This window comes from Salvelinus alpinus, chromosome 3, assembly GCF_045679555.1.
Source record: "Salvelinus alpinus chromosome 3, SLU_Salpinus.1, whole genome shotgun sequence".
Taxonomy (NCBI): domain Eukaryota; kingdom Metazoa; phylum Chordata; class Actinopteri; order Salmoniformes; family Salmonidae; genus Salvelinus; species Salvelinus alpinus.
This window is the reverse complement of record NC_092088.1, coordinates 34864527-34891143: the sequence shown is the minus strand read 5'-3', so window position 1 is coordinate 34891143 and position 26617 is coordinate 34864527. Positions and strand designations below refer to the sequence as shown.

Sequence of the window (26617 nt, the reverse complement as noted above, 5' to 3'; positions counted from 1 at the left end):
CGCTGCCTTTTCAGCGGAATGTTGTCAGGGGTTCCGCTAGCGGAACGTGTGTCCTAGAAAGGTTAAGAACAAATCCTTATTTACAAGGACAGCCTACTCCTTCCTCCCTGTCGGGGAATTGAACCCCAGTCTCCCGCGTGCCTGCAGGATACTGCATTCTTTAGCTAAATATATCAGTACTGTACTCCCGACCGTCACATTGTACAGCGCCATATTTTCCGTTACATCCCAACTGAAAACAATATATATTTTTTTGTTTTCATTGGAATAGAAACACCGTAATATTAATCAAATTAAGCCCAAACTCTAAAAGTAATTGGAAAGGTAGATACAAATTCTGGAGATTTTATACATTTTGAAATGAGGCTGAGTATGAAAGTGAAGTATCAGGTTCTGACAGTAGGGAGCTGCTCGCAACCTATTGGCCATTGAGAACCCTTAATCTGAGGACCCCTTTCCCACCGACAAAGTCCCTCTGAAGATGCTGGTGGTGATGGAGGCAGACAAACAGTGGGTGAAGTACAGAGGGTCTGCGATAGTTGCAAGGCCGCTAGCCATTTCACCCCTCCTGGCCCTGCTGTTGGCTTTGATGAGTCCCAGTCTGGAGTGAGCCCCTTGCCATCTCCCTCTGAGGCTTAGTGCTTCAAGCTGTTTCTGACAGAGGAGCTGGTGGGAGACATAGTGGAGGAGACCAATTGCTATGCCTTGGAACTACAGGAGAAGAGAGAATCAGGGGAAACTCGCTAAATGTGTGACAACCACAATTAATTAAATGTATACCTTCCTGGTGAACTCCCTAAGGGAATACTGGTGCACGGATCCTATGTTTGCAACTCCCTTCTTTGCCACTCTCTTTCCCCAAGACGGCTTCCTAGTTCTGCTGCGATGCCTGCATTTCATCAACAATGCTGCTGCCAACCTAAATGACCCTTACACAAAATAATAGATGTTCTTACCAGCTCTACATTAGCATTTGCCATACAAGGACCTATGCAGTGACACGACCCTGATGTTATGGAAGGATAGGCTGGCATTCCGTAAATATATTCCCTACAAAGGCACAACTTTGGGGGTCAAGTTCTTTATTATATGCGACATGAAGACAGGATTTGTCCAGGACATTAAGACTACACAGGGTCCAACACTGACATCCTACATTATGAGGGGCTTGGGGTGTCTGGGTCCGGGTCCGGGGTGATAACCATGCTGGCTCTTCATTTCGAGAAGGGCCACACTTGGTATGTGGACAGTTGGTACAGCAGTCCCACACTCTTCCAGCATCTGCTCTCCAACAGCACAGGGGCCTGTGGCAGAATCTGGTTGAACAGGAAGGGGATGCCGGCATTCGGAAGCAGGAAGATGCAGAGGGGTAAGGTGGAGTTCAATGAGAACGTTCAACAGCTGGCACTAAAGTGGCATGACAAACGAGACATCCGTGTCCTCTCCACTGTCCATACAGCAATCATGTTGGCCACTGGGAAGTTGGACCACCTGACGGGAGAGAGAAAGATCAAACCAGACTGCGTGCTTGACTATAACCTAAAAATGGGGGCGTTGGATAAGGCGGACATGATAAACAGCTTGGTGGAATAATTTGACATACAATTCACATACAGTTCCAAAATGCAATTAAATTGACCATATCTCATCCACCTACCCCCTCATCATCCTCACCACTCCCTCTTCCTCCCCACTCCCTCTCCCCCATAGGTGAGGTGATTACCTACCAATAGCACAGAGAGAACCTCATGAGAAAGCTGCTGGAGGAGCATCACACCCTTCGGCGTTCATCAACTTGGGGCCATCCTGCTGCAGACAATCCCCTACGCCTCAATGCACGGCAAGTCCCACAAACTGCTGCTCAAGGGGTGGGGGGTGGGAATGCAGTTTTTATTGTTCAATTACTGAATATTGAAATATGGGTTAGGCATTTTAATGAGTTGTCAGTCTTTTCTTGCTCTTTTTTCCCCTCTAGTAAAACTCGTTTTTATTTTTGCTGTTCAACCACTACCAATACTTCAATAAAATAGACAACCATTACATATAGGCATATGTCTTTTCTTGTTGTTTTTTTCTTCCAATAAAACGTTGTGCTGTTCAAAGAGTATGTTGCCAGCATACAAAAGCTGGCCTCATTCTTTGGCAAGAAAGAAGTCCAGTTCGAATTATGATGTTGACAAATAATGTTCAATATAGTTTGTGTGTGTGGTTTCTGAAAGTACAGAATAAAGAGGAATTATTAGTAATTACAATACAATATCAGGATATAGCAATAAAACAATATTACAATGTATTACAAAGTAACTTAATAACACTGCTTTAAAAATAATAATTTGAATTCACAAAATCATAATTATGAATGATATAAGACACAGTAAGAAACAGTAACTGAAGAGCTCCAAAAGGGGGCAGGGCAGTGCAGAGCAGGGCTATGCTAAACAAGCCAAATTAATACACAGGCCATGGTCATGATGAAGCCAGGGCAGCTTCAAAGGATACACAGAAGCTAATACAAGAATGTTGCTAGCTACATAAGCACAATTGAGTATAAAACCATAAAGGTTATGGAATTAGTACCTTGCGTGTCCACGGTTATAAAGGAATACACACAGAATACTTTATGTTCCATATAAGCTACATAAGGTGTGCTACAGTAGAAACAACATAACACGATATACAGAAACTATTATGCTAACGTAATAAGGCACGGCACTTACTTTGATAGGAACACACAAATGCCCAAAATAGTTATTAGTAATGAAAACAGCAATGAAGGCAATGGGGGCGCCAGCCGGAAAATGCACGAGGGGTAAAACATTCGGGAAGGTTCTGACTGGAGATGCGTAAATGCTTGCATACTTGACCTGGGGAAGCACTGGGGGAGTGCTTGGGCTCTCATCAAAGAGAGAACTTTGTCCGGCTCATCTAGCTAATATTCATTTTAAATTAGCATAGCATGCATCAGATGTAAATTGTCTGGCACAGTGAAATGGACTACTTCTTTGTGAATTAATGAGTAGGCGGAACGCACATAATTTGTTTGAAAATAATACTGTTTGAAAATAATTTGAAATTAACAAGTTGAAACATAGATAATTAGCAGGAAGCTAATTGGTTTGAGGGCAGCATGGGTTAACTATCCTGTTGCGTGACAATCAAATGTTGGACAAGTGAGTGCATTCTGACATCACGCTCATAAATAAAACTCACACTGGGGGGACCGCTAGAGATATTTGGAACTCACATGTGAAAATATTAAGGGAATGCCCTGTGCAACTTAACTTAAACATTGTATGAATGTCATCACAACTGAGCACATTTTGTTCTTTGGGAACCTATATCTTGTAATGTACCCACACTTCTCCCACAGCCTAATCAAATGTTCTGGGAACCTTTAAATAACTTCGAAAGGCTGTTCTGTCAACATTCTTGCAACATCAAAGGAATGTTTTGTGCACCCTGATACAAACATTGTCTGAATGTCAGCACAACTGGACAGATTTAGTGTTTTTGGAACCTATATCTTGTCATATCCACACAAGGTTCCCACAACCTAAATAAATGTTTAGGAACTTTTAAAGAACATAACAAATGTGCTCTGGGAATGGTCTTGTAACATAAGGGGAATGTTTTTGCACCCTTTATACAAGCATTGCATAATCATCCGTACAAGTTGACAGATTATTTTGTGATGTCCCCACAGTGTTTCCACCAGACTGTTCCCACAACCTAAAGAAACATTCTGGGAACCTTTAAAGAACAGACAAAATGTGTTCTGGGAACGTTCTTGCAACATGGCGAAAGTTTTATACAAACATTGTGTAATCATCAGCACGGCTGGACAGTTTTTGTGTTTGGAGAACATTTGCCACAACCTAATGAATGTTCTGGGAACTTTCACAGAACCAATTGTGGTTTGCTGGGTGTACTCATAGAAATGCATGAACATACATAGATAGCAGTGGAGCCTCCTCAATGGAGGAAGGGGAGGACCATCCTCTTCAGTGAATTTCATAAAAATAAAAATGGTAAAACATTAATAAAGTTATCCTAAAACTATACTGAATATACAGTATTCACAGGTCATCAAATAATTGATTAAAACACACTATTTTGCAATGAAGGTCTACAATTGTCTCAAAGCACTCTGTACGGTAGCACCATGGTGTAACCGGAACACAGCTATCTGTCGTCCTCCTCTGGGTATATTGACTTCAAGTACAAAACCTAGGAGGCTCATGGTTCTCACCCCCTACATAGACTTATACAGTAACTATGACAACTTCCAGAGGATGTCCTCCAACCTATCAGAGCTCTTGCAGCATGAACTGACATGTTGTCCAATCAATCAAAGGATCAGATAATAAATATAGTACTTAAAGCATAAGCTACAGCTAGCTAGCACTGGAGTGCATAAAATGTGGTGGGTAGTTGACTCAAAGAGAGAGAGAGAGACAATAATTGAACAGTTTTAAACTAATTAATTTCTTCAAAAATGAAGGAGAATCAAGTGAGAGAGAGAGTCATTTTTTTTACTCTAAGTTTCACTTACTTAGATAGCAAATGCAGCTAGATAGTTTAGCCTACTCAAACACACTGCTCAAACAGAGGGATGCTATGTTAGCTAGCTGGCTATGACTATCCAACACAAGCTTTTGGTTTTACAATTATTTTTTGCCACTAGGGCCCGCCGGTGTAACTGCTAAACTGCTTACTGACTATCATTACTGCATGATTGTAGCGGGTTTACTAACGCATTAGGTCCATTAGCTATGTTGACTATGACTTTACAAATAGCTAGTATGGTGACAACGATGTAGGCTGTGTTTAGCGGTTATAATATAGTTTTGCCACCTGGTCTCATACAGCTGATGTGTTGTGCATTGAAGTCCACAAGCGAAGGGAAAAGGTAAAAGGAGAAGAGTGCATAGATCCCAGAAGGAATACAATATGGCTGCTATGAAAGTGAACTGTCTTTCCACGTGATCGGGGTGTATTCATTCCGCCAATTCTGTTGAAAGACATTTCTTAAATGGAAGCAAATGAAACGAAATGGGGATAAACATACCTGAATATGTCTAATAATACAAATTATTGTTTGCAACTGTTGGACTTATGATTGCACCCTAGATCAGCTAGATACAGGCAAGTGTGAAAGAGCTATTAAATGTGTCACTGTCTGTCCATGTGTCACTGTCTGTCACCTCAAAACTTTCTCTCAACCTGTGTGCACCAGGTTGTAAACTTTCATTCATAGGCTAGGATGTAGGAACAATTTGAGTATCATGAAGTAGCCTAAACATGTCAATGTTAAAATTAACTGGGTGAGTGGAATATGAATGACAGTCATCCAATATGCTGTAATAGAAATAAGGCCATGCCCATAAAAAAAGTGTTCTCCTTCTTAAACGGCACCGCCGCTGTTTAATAGCTGTACTCACGTGAGTAGGAGCAGGGCTGTTCCACAGGTCAGTGACCTCACTGAGGTTTTCCGGCAGGTCGTCTTCATGCTCTGCCTGGGCAGCTAGCTCCAGGTTCCGACAGAACGGGTCTAGCCACACAGGGTTGGCCCTGAGAGTCAACAACAGTCTTAGCTATAACCTTACCCAGCTAACACTTCATCAGTCTTATTAAATATTGTATACACAACTGTCAGATATTTAAGATCAGCACTGCATGTATCTGTGAACCTGCAAAAGGAATATGCACTTGACTCAATAACATGAGTCAAGTGCAATAAAGTACTGTAAGTTTTAAAATGCATAAACACTGTAATCTATTGTCTCACCCCTCAAATGAGTATTTATTGGTGTTGGGCAAATCCAGGATGTCCATGAGATCTTGCTTCCCTGGAAGACAGAAGACAAACTGGTGAATTATGAATTACAAGCACACACACACGTACACACACACACAGCTAGTCAAACTAGACCATAGTTTGCCACATCCTGCTGTTAGGCTTGCAGGGACTTTCCCCTCGGTGCTGTCTCTCACCTGTGGATCCTGCTACAATGGCTTTGAGCTTCCTCTTGTGTCTGTAGCATAGAAAAACACACAGACAGGTGGTGAGACGTTCAACATGTTGACATAGCCATGTCAAAGTATCTATCATAGCCAGTTTGAAGTAACACCATTACAAATTCCATTGAAATGAAAAACATTGACTATTTAGATGAACTGAAAGAGCAATCTATACTTTGATACACAAGAACATATTGTAAAATGAAGTGGTTAAGTATGAGTAAGCTTATTGGATTGTATAAGTTAAAGTGGATCAGTATGCTATGTTTGACAATGAGGGTGAAAGGGTGACAGAGGGTGGTGCGAACAGCCCAGTATATCACTGGGGCCGAGCTCAATGCCATCCAGGACCTCTATATCAGGCGGTGCCAGAAGAAGGCCCAAAAAATTGCCAAAGATTCCAGCCACCCAAGCCATAGACTGTTCACTCTGCTACCGTCTGGAAAACTGTACCGGAGCATCTGGTCTCGAACCAACAGGCTCCAAGACACCTTCTACTAGATAGTCAATTAATGGTACCCAAACTATCTGCACTGACCCTACGTACACTCACTAGACTACACAAACCATATACATTGACACTCCCACACAAAAGCCACACACATTCACGCACACTACATACGCTCACACACACATTACACACACACACAGACCAACACAACACAAACACACATACATACATATTACACACACACACACACACACTTTACACTCATCAGTTGCTGTTGCTAGTTTATTTATTTTCCTTGTATTATTTATCCTGATGACTAGACACTTAACCCTGCTGTCATGTACATACAGTATCTACATCAAATACTTCACACCTCTGCACATTGATTTGTACTGGTACTCCCTGTATATACAGTTGAAGTCGGAAGTTTACATACATCTTAGCCAAATACATTTAAACTCCGTTTTTCACAATTCCTGACATTTAATCAGAGTAAAATTCCCTGTCTTAGGTCAGTTAGGATCACCACTTTATTTCAAGAATGTGAAATGTCAGAATAATAGTAGAGAGAATGATTTATATCAGCTTTTATTTCTTTCATCACATTCCCAGTGGGTCAGAAGTTTACATACACTCAATTAGTATTTGGTAGCATTGCCTTTAAATTGTTTAACTTGGGTCAAACATTTCGGGTAGCCTTCCACAAGCTTCCCACAATGAGTTGGTTGAATTTTGGCCCATTCCTCCTGACCGAGCTAGTGTAACGGAGTCAGGTTTGTAGGCCTCCTTGCTCGCACACGCTTTTTCAGTTCTGCCCAAACATTTTCTATGGGATTGAGGTCAGGCCGTTGTGATGGCCACTCCAGTACCTTGACTTTGTTCTCCTTAAGCCATTTTGCCACAACTTTGGAAGTATGCTTGGGGTCATTGTCCATTTGGAAGACCCATTTGCGACCAAGCTTTAACTTCCTGACTGATGTCTTGAGATGTTGCTTCAATATATCCACATAATTTCCCTGCCTCATGATGCCATCTATTTTGTGAAGTGCACCAGTCCCTCCTGCAGCAAAGCACCCCCACAACATGATACTGCCACCCCCGTGCTTCACGGTTGGGATGATGTTCTTCGGCTTGCAAGCGGCCCCCTTTTTTCTCCAAACATAACGATGGTCAGTATGGCCAAACGAGTAGGACTCGTTTTACTGTGGATACAGATAGGTATGTACCTGTTTCCTCCAGCATCTTCACAAGGTCCTTTGCTGTTGTTCTGGGATTGATTTGCATCTTCTGCACCAAAGTATGTTCATCTCTGTCAGAAAGAACGCGTCTTGTTCCTAAGCAGTATGACAGCTGCGCGGTCCCATGGTGTTTATACTTACGAACTATTGTTTATACAAATGAACGTGGTACCTTCAGGTGTTTGGAAATTGCTCCCAAGGATGAACCAGACTTGTGGAGGTCTACAATTTATTTTCAGAGGTCTTGACTGATTTCTTTAGATGTTCTCATGATGTCAAGCAAAGGGTTTAAAGGTAGGCAATGAAATACATCCACAGGTACACCTCCAATTGACTCAAATGATGTCAATTAGCCTATCAGAAGCTTCTAAAGCTATGACATTATTTTATGGAATTTTCCAAGCTGTTTATAGGCACAGTCAACTTAGTGTATGTGTAAATCAACTGCTCGGCCCACAACCGTAAGGCTCTCCAGAGGGTAGTGAGGTCTGCACAACGCATCACCGGGGGCAAACTACCTGCCCTCCAGGACACCTACACCACCCGATGTCACAAGAAGGCCAAAAAGATCAAGGACAACAACCACCTGAGCAACTGCCTGTTCACCCCGCTATCATCCAGAATGCGAGGTCAGTACAGGTGCATCAAAGCTGGGACAGAGAGACTGAAAAACAGCTTCTATCTCAAAGCCATCAGACTGTTAAACAGCTATCACTAACATTGAGTGGCAGCTACCAATATACTGACTCAAATATCTAGCCACTTTAAAAATTGGATGTAATAAATGTATCACTAGTCACTTTAAACAATGCCACTTTATATAATGTTTACATGACCTACATGACTCATCTCATATGTATATACTGTACTCTATACCATCTACTGCATCTTGCCTATGCCGTTCGGCCATCGCTCATCCATATATTTATATGTACATATTCTTATTCATTCCTTTACACTTGTGTGTGTATAAGGTAGTTGTTGTGAAATTGTTAGATTACTTGTTAGATATTACTCCACGATCGGAACTAGAAGCACAAGCATTTCACTACACTCGCATTAACATCTGCTAACCATGTGTGTATGACCAATAAAATTTGTTTTGATTTGATGTCAATTTCTGACCCACTGGAATTGTGATACAGTGAAATAATATGTCTGTAAACAATTGTTGGAACAATTACTTGTGTCATCCACAAAGTAGATGTCCAAACCGACTTGCCAAAACTATAGTTTGTCAACAAGACATTTGTGGAATGGTAGAAAAACTAGTTGTAATGACTCCAACCTAAGTGTATGTAAACTTTAGACTTCAACTATTTTATTTTATTCCTCTTGCGTTACAATTGTATTTTTTTTCTTTAACTCTGCATTGTTGGGAAGGGCTCGTAAGCTAGCATTTCACTGTAAATTCTACATTAATTGTATTCGGCGCATGTGACAAATAAAATGTGATTTGAATTACAGTGGGAGGCTCTTACACTGTGCGATAGTACCAGTTCATGAAGATGAATGACATGGCTGCCAAGAAGAGCAACACAGCTAAGATAATGATGGCCATCTGTAGCGTAGTGAGGTCATCAGGTGCTCTCCCGCTGACGGCAGGCTGGACATCCAGGATGTTGTAATTCCTGAACAGTTTCTTCAGCTGTTCCTTGTTCTCATCAATCATCTGAATCACCCTGTCCATCACAAGACCAGGGAAGGAGAGACAATGGGCTCAGCACAAAGAGGAGTATACTTATACCACATATTTTTTGTGTAGTAACAATGTAATGACATAGAAATATAATTACTATGATGGGTTCTGACTCCTAAACTTGAAATAATGAGTGCCATAGTCTGGTTTCTACACCAGAAGTTAATGGTTATCTGTAGGAGGAATGTTTATGGTGTGGCAATTAAGCTTGGAATGTACTGAGTAAAGGAAAGGCAATCACATTGTTGCAGTCACTGATAAGGGTGGAGAGAGGTGGTTTAGTGAGGAATGGGGATCGAGGTCAGGTCAAATTAAGGGAGAAGGAACAGTTTTTTGGCCGCATCACTTAACTTACTGCCTAGCAATAAAGATGTCATTTTTAGAGGGAAGAAGGACACCACACCCAAATTGGGATATACAGTGGGGAGAACAAGTATTTGATACACTGCCGATTTCGCAGGTTTTCCTACTTACAAAGCATGTAGAGGTCTATAATTTTTTATCATAGGTACACTTCAACTGTGAGAGACGGAATCTAAAACAAAAATCCAGAAAATCACATTGTATGATTTTTAAGTAATTAATTTGCATTTTATTACATGACATAAGTATTTGATACATCAGAAAAGCAGAACTTAATATTTGGTACAGAAACCTTTGTTTGCAAATACAGAGATCATACGTTTCCTGTAGTTCTTGACCAGGTTTGCACATACTGCAGATTTTGGCCCACTCCTCCATACAGACCTTTTCCAGATCCTTCAGGTTTCGGGGCTGTCGCTGGGCAATATGACATAAGTATTTGATCACCAACCAACCAGTAAGAATTCCAGCTCTCACAGACCTGTTAGTTTTTCTTTAACAAGCACTCCTTCTCTCGCACGCAAGGTCCCCCTGCTCAAGCCAGCGCATGTCCAGGCCCGTCTGAAGTTTGCCAATGACCATCTGGATGATCCAGAGGAGGAATGGGAGAAGGTCATGTGATCTGATGAGACAAAAATAGAGCTTTTTGGTCTAAACTCCACTCGCCGTGTTTGGAGGAAGAAGAAGGATGAGTACAACCCCAAGAACACCATCCCAACCGTGAAGCATGGAGGTAGAAACATCATTCTTTGGGGATGCTTTTCTGCAAAGGGGACAGGACGACTGCACCGTATTGAGGGGAGGATGGATGGGGCCATGTATCGTGAGATCTTGGTCAACAACCTCCTTCCCTCAGTAAGAGCATTGAAGATGGGTCGTGGCTGGGTCTTCCAGCATGACAACGACCTGAAACACACAGCCAGGGAAACTAAGGAGTGGCTCCGTAAGAAGCATCTCAAGGTCCTGGAGTCACCTAGCCAGTCTCCAGACCTGAACCCAATAGAAAGTCTTTGGAGGGAGCTGAAAGTCCGTATTGCCCAGCGACAGCCCCGAAACCTGAAGGATCTGGAGAAGGTCTGTATGGAGGAGTGGGCCAAAATCCCTGCTGCAGTGTGTGCAAACCTGGTCAAGAACTACAGGAAACGTATGATCTCTGTATTTGCAAACAAAGGTTTCTGTACCAAATATTAAGTTCTGCTTTTCTGATGTATCAAATACTTATGTCATGTAATAAAATGCAAATTAATTACTTAAAAATCATACAATGTGATTTTCTGGATTTTTGTTTTAGATTCCGTCTCTCACAGTTGAAGTGTACCTATGATAAAAAATTATAGACCTCTACATGCTTTGTAAGTAGGAAAACCTGCGAAATCGGCAGTGTATCAAATACTTGTTCTCCCCACTGTATATACTCGGGCTGGTGGAAACATATATTTTATTTATTTTTATTGCACATTTTTATTTTTATTTTCTTAATATTGCGGAAAGATTGTTGCTTCCATCAATGTAATTGTCTGTATCATTTCCAATCCCCCATATTTTTTGGGTAAAAATATATATACATACACGTACATATACATACGCATACATAAACTTTCATATATATACACATATATACATACATACACGTACATACTAATACATATACAAATGCATACATAAATATGCACATATATACATACATACACATACCTACAGTTGAAGTCGGAAGTTTACATACATCTTTGCCAAATACATTTAAACTCAGTTTTTCACAATTCCTGACATTTAATCCGAGTAAAAATTCCTTGTCTTAGGTCAGTTAGGATCACCACTTTATTTCAAGAATGTGAAATGTCAGAATAATAGTGGAGAGAATGATATATGTCAGCTTTTATTTCTTTCATCACATTCCCCGTGGGTCAGAAGTTTACATACACTCAATTAGTATTTGGTAACATTGCCTTTAAATTGTTTAACTTGGGTCAAATGTTTCAGGTAGCCTTCCACAAGCTTCCCACAATAAGTTGGGTGAATTTTGGCCCATTCCTCCTGACAGAACTGGTGTAATTTAGTCAGGTTTGTAGGCATCCTTGCTCGCACATGCTTTTTCAGTTCTGCCCACACATTTTCTGTAGGGTTGAGGTCAGGGCGTTGTGATGGCCACTCCAATACCTTGACTTTGTTGTCCTTAAGCCATTTTGCCACAACTTTGGAAGTATGCTTGGGGTCATTGTCCATTTGGAAGACCCATTTGTGACCAAGCTTTAACTTCCTGACTGATGTCTTGAGATGTTCCTTCAATATATCCACATAATTTCCCTGCCTCATGATGCCATCTATTTTGTGAAGTGCACCAGTACTTCCTGCAGCAAAGCACCCCCACAACATGATGCTGCCACCCCTGTGCTTCACGGTTGGGATGGTGTTCTTCGGCTTGCAAGCCTCCCCCTTTTTCCTCCAAACATAATGATGGTCATTATGGCCAAACAGTTCTATTTTTGTTTCATCAGACCAGAGGACATTTCTCCAAAAAGTATGATCTTTGTCCCCCTGTCCAGTTGCAAACCGTAGTCTGTCTTTTTTATGGCGGTTTTGGAGCAGTGACTTCTTCCTTGCTGAGCGGCCATTCAGGTTATGTCAATATAGGACTCGTTTTACTGTGGATATAGATACTTTTGTACCTGTTTCCTCCAGCATCTTCACAGGGTCCTTTGCTGTTGTTCTGGGATTTATTTGCACTTTTTCGCACCAAAGTACATTCATCTCTAGGAAACAGAACGCATCTCCTTCCTAAGCGGTATGGCGGCTGCGTGGTCCCATAGTCTTTATACTTGCGGACTATTGTTTGTACAGATGAACGTGTTACCTTCAGGCGTTTGGAAATTGATCCCAAGGATGAACCAGACTTGTGGAGGTCTACACTTTTTTTCAGAGGTCTTGGCTGATTTCTTTTGATTTTCCCATGATTTCAAGCAGAGAGGCACTGAGTTTGAAGGTAGGCCTTCAAATACATCCACAGGTACACCTCCAATTGACTCAAATGATGTCAATTAGCCTGTCACAAGCTTCTAAATCCATGACAACATTTTCTGGAATTTTCCAAGCTGTTTAAAGGCATAGTCAACTTAGTGTATGTAAACTTCTGACCTACTGGAATTGTGATAAAGTGAAAATAATCTGTCTGTGAACAATTGTTGGAAATATACTTGTGTCATACAAGTAGATGTCCTAGCCGACTTGCCAAAACTATAGTTTGTTAACAAGAAATTTGTGGAGTGGTTGAAAAACGAGTTTTAATGACTCCAACCTAAGTGTATGGAAACTTCCGACTTCAACTGTATTTACATATACATACTTTTTTTTAGAATATACCTTTATCATTCCCCGCAAACCTTACCACCCTTCCCCAATTCGAGTAAACTAATAAACAATAACACTTAGGCTTCTACCTTCAGTTTATACATATTATACACATTTTACAGACACAATCTATTTTACAATAGTTATATTTTGTTTGTTTTTAGTCCTTCCTCTATTTCTGATGTCCATCCAGTTTGATTTATTTTTGTAACTGTGCTATTTCTCAACATTTCTGAACCTATATATATTTTACAGCCCCTGTATGTTTTACATTGGTTATCTTGTTATTTGCCCCACCCTTCAGCTCCATTCAACCCCTCCAATCTATCTCTTAACACCATCCATTTTGGAGTTCTATTTGCCATATATTTTTCAAATTTGCTGTGATGCTTCACAAAAGTACTGAACCTTTCTATTCTCATAGCTTCAGATTGTAAATGAAAGATAAACATTTTTGCTAAAATAATTATTATATTATTGATTGATTGATTGACTATGGCTTTTCAAATCACCCAGTATTGCTATCTGCAGCGTTAGTTCTAGGCAAATGTCGCAATTCTTCAGCCATTCCTGGACCTGTGACCAAAAACGAGCTACATATGGACAGTACCAAAATAAATGATCTAATGACTCTGCTTCCTCACAGCAAAATCTGCAGAGCTGGGAAGATTGTATCCCCCATATATATAACATTCTATTGGTTGCAAGAATTTTGTATAGTAATTTAAATGGAAAAATTTGAAGAATCTGGCGTTGTTTTGCATGTCAATTCATAAACCATGTGCCATGGAATGGGTATATCGAAAATCTCTTCCCAACTATTTTGCAATTTATATGGCACAGCTGTCCATTTTTTGGTCCTTAAAAGGAAATTGGTATATGTTTTTATTTATCACACTTTTCTTTAACCATTTATGTTCTTTAATGTAGGGCCGACAGACAAGTTCCTTACTTTTTTCCCCTTCTACTTGCCTCATCCATTTTTGTGGTAATGCTGCAATTAGTTGGTTGTAATTTTGGGTAGAGCAGACAATTCCATATGTCTGTGTTAGCTGCATGTGTGACATAACTCCACCAGTCCTATTTATGATATAATTCACAAAATTATACATTTTTTAAACATTTCATAGAAAAATATATATTTTTTTAAATCAATTCGGATTTGAGTTTAACCATAATATTTGTTGTATTATTTGTTCTGTCTTTTCAGGTGGATTAAACTGAAATTGCAACCAACTTTCTAAGAATTGCTTGAAAAATAACGATATTTTGGAGAATATTTCCTTTTCAAACAACCGAAAGTGAGCAGTTGTAATCTGAATTAAGTGAAAAAGGCCATTCTTGAACATGGGGTGAGACATTCCCACCAATCTACTAGAGAACCAGTTTGGATTTAAGTATAACTTTGTATGACTGATGCCTTTAGAGAGAGGTCTAATGCTTTAATATTTAATCATTTCTGCCCACCAAATTCATATTGGTTATATAAATAGGCCCTTTAATTTTGTGTGGCTTGCCATTCCTAATAAAATGTATAATTTTTTGTTCATTTCATTTAAAAAGCATGTCACTAGGTGTAGGCAAAACCATAAGCAAATAGGTAAACTGTGATATGACTAAAGAGTTAATCAGGGTGATTTGTCTTTGTTTGGAAACATGTCTTTGTCTTATGCAGCTGTATGACCCAGTGGGTGAATAAACTTGGTATGGGAAAGGGGACTGTCCGTTCTACTAATTATATTTCTATAGGTAATAACATGATAATAAACTATACTGCCAGGCAGCAACTGACTTTTCCACATCCAGGATGCGGTTGGTGTGCTTGTTGACCACGTGTATGAGCACATCTGTCTGGGCAAAGTTCACTCTGCCCTTCTTGTCCACGTGGAACTGAGCAGAAACAGAGGAAAGGAATGACAAAGGGGGTTAGTGGGAGATACACATTTCATACGTAATTTTATACACACACATGCACACTCACACCCTTACCTACCTGCACATCGTCCGTGTTGACTATGGCTCCAGTGATGTTGGACAGCAGGTTGATAAACTCCTCCTGGAACTGTCGTACCCGCTCTGGTATCTCGTTGATGACGATCTTCACCCGCTGGTCGTCCCGCAGGATGTAGATGCCCACCATGGCGATGTCACTGTGGCCCGCCAGGTCCCGTGCCAACACCTCCACCACGAAGTAGCCCGGGTCGTAAGCCGTGAACAGGTCAAAGGTACGGATGATCCCATCTGTCTCTCCTAAGGGTTATCAACAGGTTCAGGGCCAATTCCACTGTGATTCAAATCAATATTTAGAATTGAAACATTTTTCCCCTATAGGTGGGGGTTATCAACATTGTTGGAGCTCAATTCCATTTCAATTATGTCAATATTTAGTCAATTCATCACCTTGACTGAAATAGAATTGATCCCAACCTTGGTTATCAAGGAAAAATAGGCAGAGAAGGTTAACAACAGGCCAGGGGCCAATTCCTTTTCAATTCAATTAATCTCCTCAATTCTGAATTGAAATTGAATTGATTCTAACATTGGTTATCAAGGATTAACAAGGGATACTATACAAACACAGAGGAGATAATAGTCATGCTAGGCAGTAGGCAGTGACTGACCTATGATGAAGCCGTTTCCTATGTCCTCAGTGTCATTGGACTGGAGTTTAATGTAGCGGATGGACAGGACATGGTACAGCACCAGGCTGTTGTTCCCTACATCGTTGTCTATGGCCTGTACCCGAATCAGATCTGAGCCTACCTTGGCATCAGCAGCCACACCTGAGAGAGAGAAAGAGATAGAGAGAGGGGGAATGAAAGCGAGAGAATGCACATAGACACACAACCTCAACACACACACACACATTTATCCCTCCCACAGTTTATGTACAGTACCTGTAGTGTACTCTAGCTTGGTGAAGCGTGGTGGCTGGTCGTTGATGTCCTCCAGGTAGATTCTGACCTCCTCCAGGGTTGGGTCACGGCTGGGGTCAAGTGCTCTTCCCCAGGCTGACCTTTGACCCCTAGCAGGGGCCCAGTTCCTGTGGCTGGAGGCCTTGACGATGATGGAGTACACTGAGATGTTCTCACGGTCCAGATCCTTCTTCACCTTCAGTACGCCCCCTGGGCTCAGGCCAAAGTTACCTTCAGTATCTCCCCCTATAAGGGCACGATTGGAAATCAGTGTTACATCCATATTCAATAGACAGCAGCACCAACATGCAGCAACCAAAGATATATTTAATTATTCCGTATTAGTACTAATGGACTGATATTTATGCATTGTCCGATATGGATGAATCAGTGTGTCTATTTGTGTCTGTGTGTGTAGTGTAGTGTTGTGTTGTCCTCTCCACAGACCTGCTATGAAGAAGTAGACTACAGCGTTGGAGCCTTCATCTGCGTCCACAGCTCCTGTCACGTTACCCACTACTGTCCCTGGAGTAGAGTGCTCTAACACAGACAGAGTCTGGTACGGCAGGCTGCCTCGCTGAGAGTCAGACAGACAGACAGACAGATGAGCACACACACACAGATACATGGGCCAGATGTAAGACAAAATCGTTACACATATGAAACAGAGACATTAGCCTTGTCTTGGTTCTAACACTCTGCCGTTCCCCTCAGCAGGTGCATGGCTTGGCCGTGTGGGCCTCGGACGTGCCATTTCCACCTGCCTTCTACGACGGTGGCCCTACGTGCCGCCCTGCCAGGGCCGTCGGGGTCTCTATGGTGTTGTAGGTCAGGTTGTGACTAGGGGGGTGTTCTAGTTTTCCTATATCTATGTTTGTTTTTGTTGTATGGTTCCCAATTAGAGGCAGCTGATTGTCCTTGTCTCTAATTGGGGATCATACTTAAGTTCTTCATTGTTCCCACCTGGGTTGTGGGATATTGTTTGTGCATGTGCTTGTAGCACCACTACTTTCACGTTTCGTTGTTGGTTTATTGTTTTTGTGTTGTTTCACGGAAAATAAAGATGTGGAACTCTAGTCACGCTGCGCCTTGGTCCGTCCATTTTCACGAACGTGACAATATGGCATCAATTTGGGTCTTAGAATAAATAAATACTATTTTGAAATAATAGCTGTCAAATCATTTGCATACAGGGAGGGATCAGTAAAATGTGGTCAGAATGCGGACACAATGGACAGATATGAGACACATTGTAATATCTGTAAGCATATATCTGAAATTATGGGCACAATCAGAATGTGGACAAAATCAGAACAAAGGACGCATGTTAGCGCTAGGTAAAAAAAACAAAGCTATTGACTAATATACAAACACAGTACAGTACACAAAACTACCAAATAAAACAACTCTAATCACAGAAAAACATCAAATATCTAGAGATTTAAAAAGGTGGTTTGATCACACAAAAATACTTGGTATAGAAAAAATATTATGGTAAGGTGTCACGTTCGTCGTATTGAGGAGACCAAGGCGCAGCGTGATATGAATACATACTTCTTTTAATGAAGAATAAACACTAAACAAACTAACAAAACGAATGTGAAGCTACGTATAATAAACCGAGTGCTGACAGGCAACTACACATAGACAAGAACCCACGAAACCAAAATGGAAAATGGCAACCCAATCAGAGATAACGATAAACAGCTGTCTCTGATTGGGAAACAATTCAGGCCACATTAGACCTACAATATGCCTAGACTAACAAACACCCCATGACATACAAAAACCCTAGACAAGACCAACAAGCATAACCACCCTCGTCACACCCTGACCTGACCAAAATAATACAGAAAACATAGATAACTAAGGTCAGGGCGTGACAGTACCCCCCCAAAGGTGCAGACTCCCGACCGCAAACCTGAACTTATAGGGGAGGGTCCGGGTGGGCATCTAACCTCGGTGGCGGCTCTGGTTCTGGACGCCGCCCACCATCTTTACACTGGTCCCTCCGCCTTTGTAGAGCTGAACCATGACTCATCGCCGGAGGCTCTGGACTGTGGATCATCGCCAGAGACCCCGGGCTGGGGACCGTCGCTGGAGGCCCCGGACTGGGGACCGTCGCTGGAGGCTCCGGACTGTGGCCCGTCGTTGGAGGTTCCGGACTGTGGCCCGTCGTTGGAGGTTCCGGACTGTGGCCCGTCGTTGGAGGTTCCGGACTGTGAAACGTCGCCGGAAGCTTTGGACTGGGTACTGTCGCCGGAAGCTCTGGACTGGGTACTGTCGCCGGAGGCTCTGGACTGGGTACTGTCGCCGGAGGCTCTGGACTGGGTACTGTCGCCGGAAGCTCTGGACTGGGTACTGTCGTCGGATGCTCTGGACTGGGTACTGTCGTCGGAAGCTCTGGACTGGGTACTGTCGCCGGAAGCTCTGGAGTATAGAAGCGCACTGGAAGCCTGATGCGTGGTGCCGGAACTGGTGGTACCGGGCTGAGAACATGCACCTCAGGGTGAGTGCGGGGAGGAGGAACAGGACGTACTGGACTCTGGAGGCACACTGGAGGCCTGGTGCGTAGTGCCGGAACTGGTGGAACCGGGCTGGGGACATGCACCTCAGGGCGAGTGCGGGGAGCAGGAACAGGACACACTGGGCCGTGGAGACGCATTGGATCTCTGGAACGTAGAGCTGGCTCAATGCGTCCTGGCTGGATGCCCATTCTAGAAATGCGAACTGGAGACACCGTGCACATCTCTGCATAACACGGTGCCTGACCAGTCACACGCTTCCCACAGTAAGCACGAGGAGTTGGCTCAGGTCTCCAACCTGACTCAGCCAATCTCCTCGTGTGCCCCCCCAAAAAAATGTATTGGGGCTGCCTCTCGGGCTTCCGTGCTAGCCATGTCCCCTCATATCTTCGCTGTTCCTCCTGCACTGTTTCTACCTACCTCCATGGCAGAGTCCTGTCCCCTCGCTACTTCTCTTCGTAGTATCGCCGTTCCGCCTTCGCTGCCTCTATTTCCTCCTTAGAAAGGCGATACTCCCTCGGCTGCGTCCAGGGTCCTGCTCCATCCAATATTTCTTCCCAGGTCCATTTTTCCACAAAGCGCTGTTCCTCCTTTTCATGCTGCTTGGTCCTTTTTTGGTGGGTTCTTCTGTCACGTTCGTCATAGTGATGAGACCAAGGCGAAGCGTGGTATGCGTACATTCTAATTTATTAAACGAATGAACACTAAACAAACGAAACAAAAATAACAAAACGACCGTGAAGCTATATAACACAAGCGCTGACAGGCAACTACACATAGACAAGAACCCACGAAACCAAAATGGAAAATGGCAACCTAAATAGGATCCCCAATCAGAGACAACAATAAACAGCTGTCTCTGATTGGGAACCAATTCAGGCCACCATCGACCTACAATATGCCTAGACTAACAAACACCCCTAGACATACAAAAACCCTAGACAAGTCAAATAAGCATACCCACCCTCGTCACACCCTGACCTGACCAAAATAATACAGAAAACATAGATAGAACTAAGGTCAGGGCGTGACATAAGGTATCAAATGGTAAGGTATAAACCCAGAGTTATACTTATAGCTGAGGAGTCCAGGGCTATGTTTCATTGCAATAAGATGAGTCTGAATTAGGGCAGACTGGCGGGAATCTTCCTTGCATGAGACACCGCCCAGACTGACATCTTCCTTGCATGAGACACCGCCCAGCTCCCTAACTCTCCTCCACTCACCGGGGGCTTAAAGAAGACAGGCTCGTTGTCATCAATGTCCAACAGCGCAACCTGTAAGGGCTGGGTGGTCTCATAAGGCACGGGCTGACCCAGGTCATAGGCCACAACAATCAGCTGAGGGACAGGACACAGTCCTTAAGTCAGACATAAACAATACACATACACACAAGCATGCACACACACATGCACGCACACACACACAAGAATGCATATTACACAAAAGAATGCACACACACACACACACACACACACACACACACACACACACACACACACACACACACACACACACACACACACACACACACACACACACACACACACACACACACACACACACACACACACACACACACACAAACACACACACACACATAAACGCATGCATGCACACACACACACACATACACATACACACACAATACAAACACAATATACACACACTACATCACTGTGTAGGTTCATAAGTTGCATATCAGCTTGTTCATTCTTGTCTGGGCTGAATCCTGACATGAAATCCGGCAGGCCTACATCAAACTTGAATGCATATCTCCCATTGACATGAAGGTACACGCATGTTTCAAGTTGTCGCTAGCTACAAGTGCATATCTCAAGTTAGAATTGGGCCCAGTCAGTCCACTCACACTGTGCAGGGCCTGCTTCTCTCGGTCCAGTTTGATGGCGGTGGTGATGACTCCTGTAATGGCATCAATGTGGAAGTTATCCCAGTCTCTGTTCCCAGCTCCTGTCTGGAGGAAGGCATAGCGCACCTCTCCATTCACCCCTTCATCCCCATCTGTCGCAAACACCTCATACACCAGCAGGCCTGGGGGCTGCTCCTACAAGTGGGGAGGACAGACACATCATTGAGATTTTAGATATTCTGTTTGTATGCAACTGCAGAGAATTTTACATTAGCAATGTGTGTGTAGTGGAGCAACACATTCATACTGTACACGCACAAAAACAATTAATATGTTCATCAATTATTACTATCCTGCTAGGGACAACTAACAAACACCATACTGTTGCACCAGCAACATGCACATGCAAAAACACACGCACGCACGCACGCACGCACGCACGCACACCTCCATGATGTGCATGATGGTGCCGTTGGTGGGCCTGACGAACATGGGCCTGTTGTCGTTGACGTCTATGATGATGATGTGTAAGGTTGCGGTGCCCCAGAGGGGTGGTCTGCCCTGGTCTGTAGCCACCACCGTCAAGTTAAAGTGCTCAAAGGACTGCAGCAGACGGAGAGAACGCACCAGACCTGTGTCAGCGTCCAGAGAGAAGGCATCTGATAACACCATAGAGACGGAGAGAGAGAAAATAGTGAGAGAATGTAACCAACAGTTAATCAGAGGCAGGGAGAAAGTGAGACAAAACATGTAAATGTTAAACAGTGGGTATACAGGATTTTGTTCTAGCCCAGCACTAACACACTTGATTCAACTAATCAATTGGTCACGAAGATCATAATATGTTGAATTAGTGGTGTTAATGCTGGGCTGGAACAAAAGCCTCTCACAGTATAGATGATGGTAAGGGTGTGTGTGTGTGTGTGTGTGTGTGTGTGTGTGTGTGTGTGTGTGTGTGTGTGTGTGTGTGTGTGTGTGTGTGTGTGTGTGTGTGTGTGTGTGTGTGTGTGTGTGTGTGTGTGTGTGTGTGTGTGTGTGTGTGTGTGTGTGTGTGTGTGTGTGTGTGTGTGTGTGTGTGTGTGTGTGTGTGTGTGTGTGTGTGTGTGTGTGTGTGTGTGTGTGTGTGTGTGTGTGTGTGTGTGTGTGTGTGTGTGTGTGTGTGTGTGTGTGTGTGTGTGTGTGTGTGTGTGTGTGTGTGTGTGTGTGTGTGTGTGTGTGTGTGTGTGTGTGTGTGTGTGTGTGTGTGTGTGTGTGTGTGTGTGTGTGTGTGTGTGTGTGTGTGTGTGTGTGTGTGTGTGTGTGTGTGTGTGTGTGTGTGTGTGTGTGTGTGTGTGTGTGTGTGTGTGTGTGTGTGTGTGTGTGTGTGTGTGTGTGTGTGTGTGTGTGTGTGTGTGTGTGTGTGTGTGTGTGTGTGTGTGTGTGTGTGTGTGTGTGTGTGTGTGTGTGTGTGTGTGTGTGTGTGTGTGTGTGTGTGTGTGTGTGTGTGTGTGTGTGTGTGTGTGTGTGTGTGTGTGTGTGTGTGTGTGTGTGTGTGTGTGTGTGTGTGTGTGTGTGTGTGTGTGTGTGTGTGTGTGTGTGTGTGTGTGTGTGTGTGTGTGTGTGTGTGTGTGTGTGTGTGTGTGTGTGTGTGTGTGTGTGTGTGTGTGTGTGTGTGTGTGTGTGTGTGTGTGTGTGTGTGTGTGTGTGTGTGTGTGTGTGTGTGTGTGTGTGTGTGTGTGTGTGTGTGTGTGTGTGTGTGTGTGTGTGTGTGTGTGTGTGTGTGTGTGTGTGTGTGTGTGTGTGTGTGTGTGTGTGTGTGTGTGTGTGTGTGTGTGTGTGTGTGTGTGTGTGTGTGTGTGTGTGTGTGTGTGTGTGTGTGTGTGTGTGTGTGTGTGTGTGTGTGTGTGTGTGTGTGTGTGTGTGTGTGTGTGTGTGTGGGGCTCCAACCTGTCCCCGGGCCCTGCATGCTGTAAGAGAGCAGGCCGTTCTGCCCCTCGTCCAAGTCAGTGGCAGTCAGCGTGATCACAGACGTCCCACTGGGCTCGTTCTCAAACACACTGGTCTCAAAGATCCGCTCTGAGAAACGCGGACGGAAGTCATTCACATCCAGAACGGTCACCAAGACCTGAGAGAGAGAAAAATATTATGTGGTCCTGTGTAGATCAGTTAGTAAGAGTGTGGCTGGCGCAAGCAATACCAATGTTGTGATGTCAGGCCCCACAGGGATCATAATAAACATACTACCAATGCTGTGATATATTTTGAATGTACACTACCGTTCAAAAGTTTGGGGTCACATAGAAATGTCCTTGTTTAAGTACATTAGAGTTTCTAGTTTGAGAAATAGATGCCTCACAAGTCCTCAACTGGCAGCTTAATTAAATAGTTCCTGCAAAACACCAGTCTCAACGTCAACAGTGAAGAGGCGACTCCGGGATGCTGGCATTCTAGGCAGAGTTGCAAAGAAAAAGCCATATCTCAGACTGGCCAATATAAAGAAGAGATTAAAATGGGAAAAAGAACACAGACACTGGACAGAGGAACTCTGCCTAGAAGGCCAGCATCCCGGATTCGCCTCCTCACTGTTGACGTTGAGACTGGTGTTTTGCGGGTACTATTTAATGAAGCTGCCAGTTGAGGACTTGTGAGGTGTCTGTTTCTCAAACTAGACACTCTAATGTACTTGTCCTCTTGCTCAGTTGTACTCCGGGGCCTCCCACTCCTCTTTCTATTCTGGTTAGAGACAGTTTGCTCTGTTCTGTGAAGGGAGTAGTACACAGCGTTGTATGAGATCTTCAGTTTCTTGGCAATTTCTCGCATGGAATAGCCTTCATTTCTCAGAACAAGAATAGACTGACGAGTTTCAGAAGAAAGTTATTTGTTTCTAGCCATTTTGGACCTGTAATCGAACCCACAAATGTTGATGCCCCAGATACTCAACTAGTGTAAAGAAGACCAGTTGTATTGTTTCTTTAATCAGCACAACAATTTTCAGCTGTGCTAACATAATTGGAAAAGGGTTTTCTAATGATCAATTAGCCTTTTAAAATTATAAACTTGGATTAGCTAACACAACGTGCCATTGGAACACAGGAGTGATGGTTGCTGATAATCGGCCTCTGTACGTCTATGTAGATATTCCATAAAAGATCTGTCGTTTCCAGCTACAATAGTAATTTACAACATTAACAATGTCTACACTGTTTTTCTGATCAATTTGATGTTATTTTAATGGACAAAAAATGTGGACATTTTTATGTGACCCCAAACTTTTGAACGGTAGTGTACATTTACATTTTAGTCGTTTAACAGACACTCTTATCCAGAGTGACTTACAGTCAGTGCATTCAGATATGTTTACTTATGTTCTACTACAGTATGAATCCCACCTGAACAGAGTTCTCTCGTCGGTTGTTGGGGCTGCCGCCAGGGTTGTCCCTAGCGATGGCTGTCAGGGTGAAGTGGTCTTTAGTCTCTCTGTCCAGTGGAGACAGAATGTAGATGTCACCCTGAGAAGAGAAGGAGGAGGAGGAGGAGGAGAAAGATCATTATTCAAATAAAGTACAGTGAACGGGCCAGGAGGTGCAGTAAACTAAGGAAGAGTATTAGGGCCAAGTGAAGTTAAAAATTAAATAAACAGTGATGGTGGTGGTACTTGGAAATGTTTATTTTTGCATGATATACTTAAAAAAATTGTTGACACTGAGAATAGTGGGAATATTTTGAGAATAAAGTCTGAATTCAATTTTTAGAATAAACTGGCAATATTTTGAGAAAAAGTGGCAATATTTTGAGAATAAACGTGACATTTTATAATGAGAATAAAGTATTTTTTTTGGAATAAAGTCACAGTTATATTTCAAGATTAAAGTAGGGGATTTGGTTAAGTGCATGTTTCCTTGGCTCCCTGTTGCTGTGCTCACCACCATTGAAATGCCTGCAGTTAGGTGACCTTGTGAATCTATACCTTATAGTTGGCCTAATAACAAGGAAATCCTTTCTCTTTTAGCACATAATAACCATATGATTAGAAGTAGGCCTATTATGACCTGGAAGAGGTTGTGCCACAGATTTGGTTCAGAAGGAGGAACCACACGGACTCAGATAAGATATTTCATCCAAGTCTGTGTGGTTACATGCAGTACATAGGTATAGACAGGTGGGTTGTGTGTGTATGCAGGTGTGTGTGTGTGGGGGGGGGTCTAATACACTCATTCAAACAGGTGTCACACACAGTATCCTCAAAGCAATACCATTCTAACGACCATGGTGCATTGTCAGACTGCGAAGAGACATGGAGTTGCGTACATCAGACCCTGTCATGGTGCCCTTCGAATTCGCTACAATGTCTGGGCTGAATCAATCGCCTCCATTTGCCAACAACGTGCATAGCATATTTTAGAGAGTAACAGCTAGGCCAGCAGACTATATGTCGAAACAAAAGGTTAACTTACAAATTTGTGCAAAATGACATGGTGTTTTATGTAGGCTAACTTCAAATGAAGTAGGTCTAGTAGTAGGTCACGGATTGCGTTTGAGAAGGATTGCACATCCCTGTTGGGCTCAAGGGCTGCCCTCAAACCCCTAACTTTTTCATTGGCAAGATAAGCAAACTTAGGGATGACATGCCAGCAACAAACGCTGATACTACACATCCAAGTATATCGGACCAAATTATGAAAGACAAAAATTGCATTTTTGAATTCCGTAAGGTCAGTGTGGAAGAGGTGAAAAAATTATTGTTATCTATCAACAATGACAAGCCACCGGGGTCTGACAATCTGGATAGAAAATTACTGAGGACAATAGCAGACGATATTGCCACTCCTATTTGCCAAATCTTCAATTTAAGCCTACTAGAGAGCGTGTGCCCTCAGGCCTGGAGGGAAGCTAAAGTAATTCCGCTACCCAAGAATAGTAAAGCCCCCTTTACTAGCTCAAAAAGCCGACCAATCAGCCTGTTACCAACCCTCAGTAAACTTTTGGAAAAAATGGTGTTTGACCAGATACAATGCTATTTCACAGAAAACAAATTAACAACAGAATTTCAGCATGCTTAAAGGGAAGGACACTCAACAAGCACAGCACTTACACAAGTTACTGATGATTGGCTGAGAGAAATTGATGATAAAATGATTGTGGGGGCTGTCTTGTTAGACTTCCAAGCAGCTTTTGACATTATCGATCATAGTCTGCTGCTGGAAAAATGTATGTGTTATGGCTTTACAACCCCTGCTATAATGTGGATAAAGTGTTACTTGTCTAACAGAACACAGATGGTGTTCTTTAATGGAAGCCTCTCAAATATAATCCAGTTAGAATCAGGAATTCCCAGGGTAGCTGTTTATGCCCCTTGCTTTTCAATTTTGACTAACAACATGCCACTGACTTTGAGCAAAGCCAGAGTGTCTATGTATGCGGATGACTCAACACTATACACTACAGTGACTTAAATGACTGCAACACACAACACAGAGCTGCAGTTAGTTTCTGAGTGGGTGGCAGTGAATAAGTTAGCCCTAAATACTTATAAAACTAAAAGCATTGTATTTGGAACAAAACACTCACTAAACCCTAAACCTAAACTAAATCTTGTAATAAATCATGTGGAAATTGAGCAAGTTGAGATGACTACACTGCTTGGAGTAACACTAGATTGTAAACTGGCATGGTCAAAACATATTAATGCAGTAGTAGCTAAAATGGGGAGAAGTCTGTCTATAATTAAGCGATGCTCTGCCGTCTTAACAACACTATCAACATGGCAGGTCCTACAGGCCCTAGTTTTGTCGCACCTTATAATACTGTTCAGTCGTGTGGTCAGGTGCCACAAAAAAGGACTTGGGAAAATTGCATTTGGCTCAGAACAGGGCAGCACGGCAGCACAGTACACCGAGAGCTAATATTAATGGTATGTATGTCAATCTCTCCTGGCTGAAAGTGGAGGAGAGATGGACAGCTGAAAGTGGAGGAGAGATTGACTTCATCACTACTTTTATTTATGAGAGGTATTGACATGTGGAATGCACCGAGCTCTCTGTCTAAACTACTGGCACACAGCTTGGACACCCATGAATACCCCACAAGACATGCCACAAGAGGTCTCCTCACAGTCCCCAAGTCCAGAACAGACTATGGAAGGCACACAGTACTACATGGAGCCATGACTACATGGAACTCTATTCCACATCAAGTAACTGACGCAAGCAGT

The 26617-nt window shown here is 42.8% G+C and overlaps 1 protein-coding gene across 1 annotated transcript in view; it reads right to left on the bottom strand.

The window, feature by feature from the left end:
* The window catches only part of LOC139570592 (cadherin-23-like), a 587919-nt gene that overhangs the window by 16723 nt on the left and 544579 nt on the right, over nt 1-26617 (bottom strand). Inside the window, exons 51-64 of the mRNA XM_071392575.1 lie at nt 23796-23915; nt 22354-22531; nt 20875-21086; nt 20428-20622; nt 19784-19897; nt 16480-16609; nt 16015-16278; nt 15739-15900; nt 15111-15367; nt 14910-15007; nt 9192-9392; nt 5995-6035; nt 5789-5849; nt 5442-5571 (exon numbers count right to left, since the gene is read on the bottom strand). Of these exons, the coding sequence (XP_071248676.1) occupies nt 5442-5571; nt 5789-5849; nt 5995-6035; nt 9192-9392; nt 14910-15007; nt 15111-15367; nt 15739-15900; nt 16015-16278; nt 16480-16609; nt 19784-19897; nt 20428-20622; nt 20875-21086; nt 22354-22531; nt 23796-23915 (2163 nt within the window). The remainder of the gene's footprint in view (nt 1-5441; nt 5572-5788; nt 5850-5994; nt 6036-9191; nt 9393-14909; nt 15008-15110; nt 15368-15738; nt 15901-16014; nt 16279-16479; nt 16610-19783; nt 19898-20427; nt 20623-20874; nt 21087-22353; nt 22532-23795; nt 23916-26617) is intronic.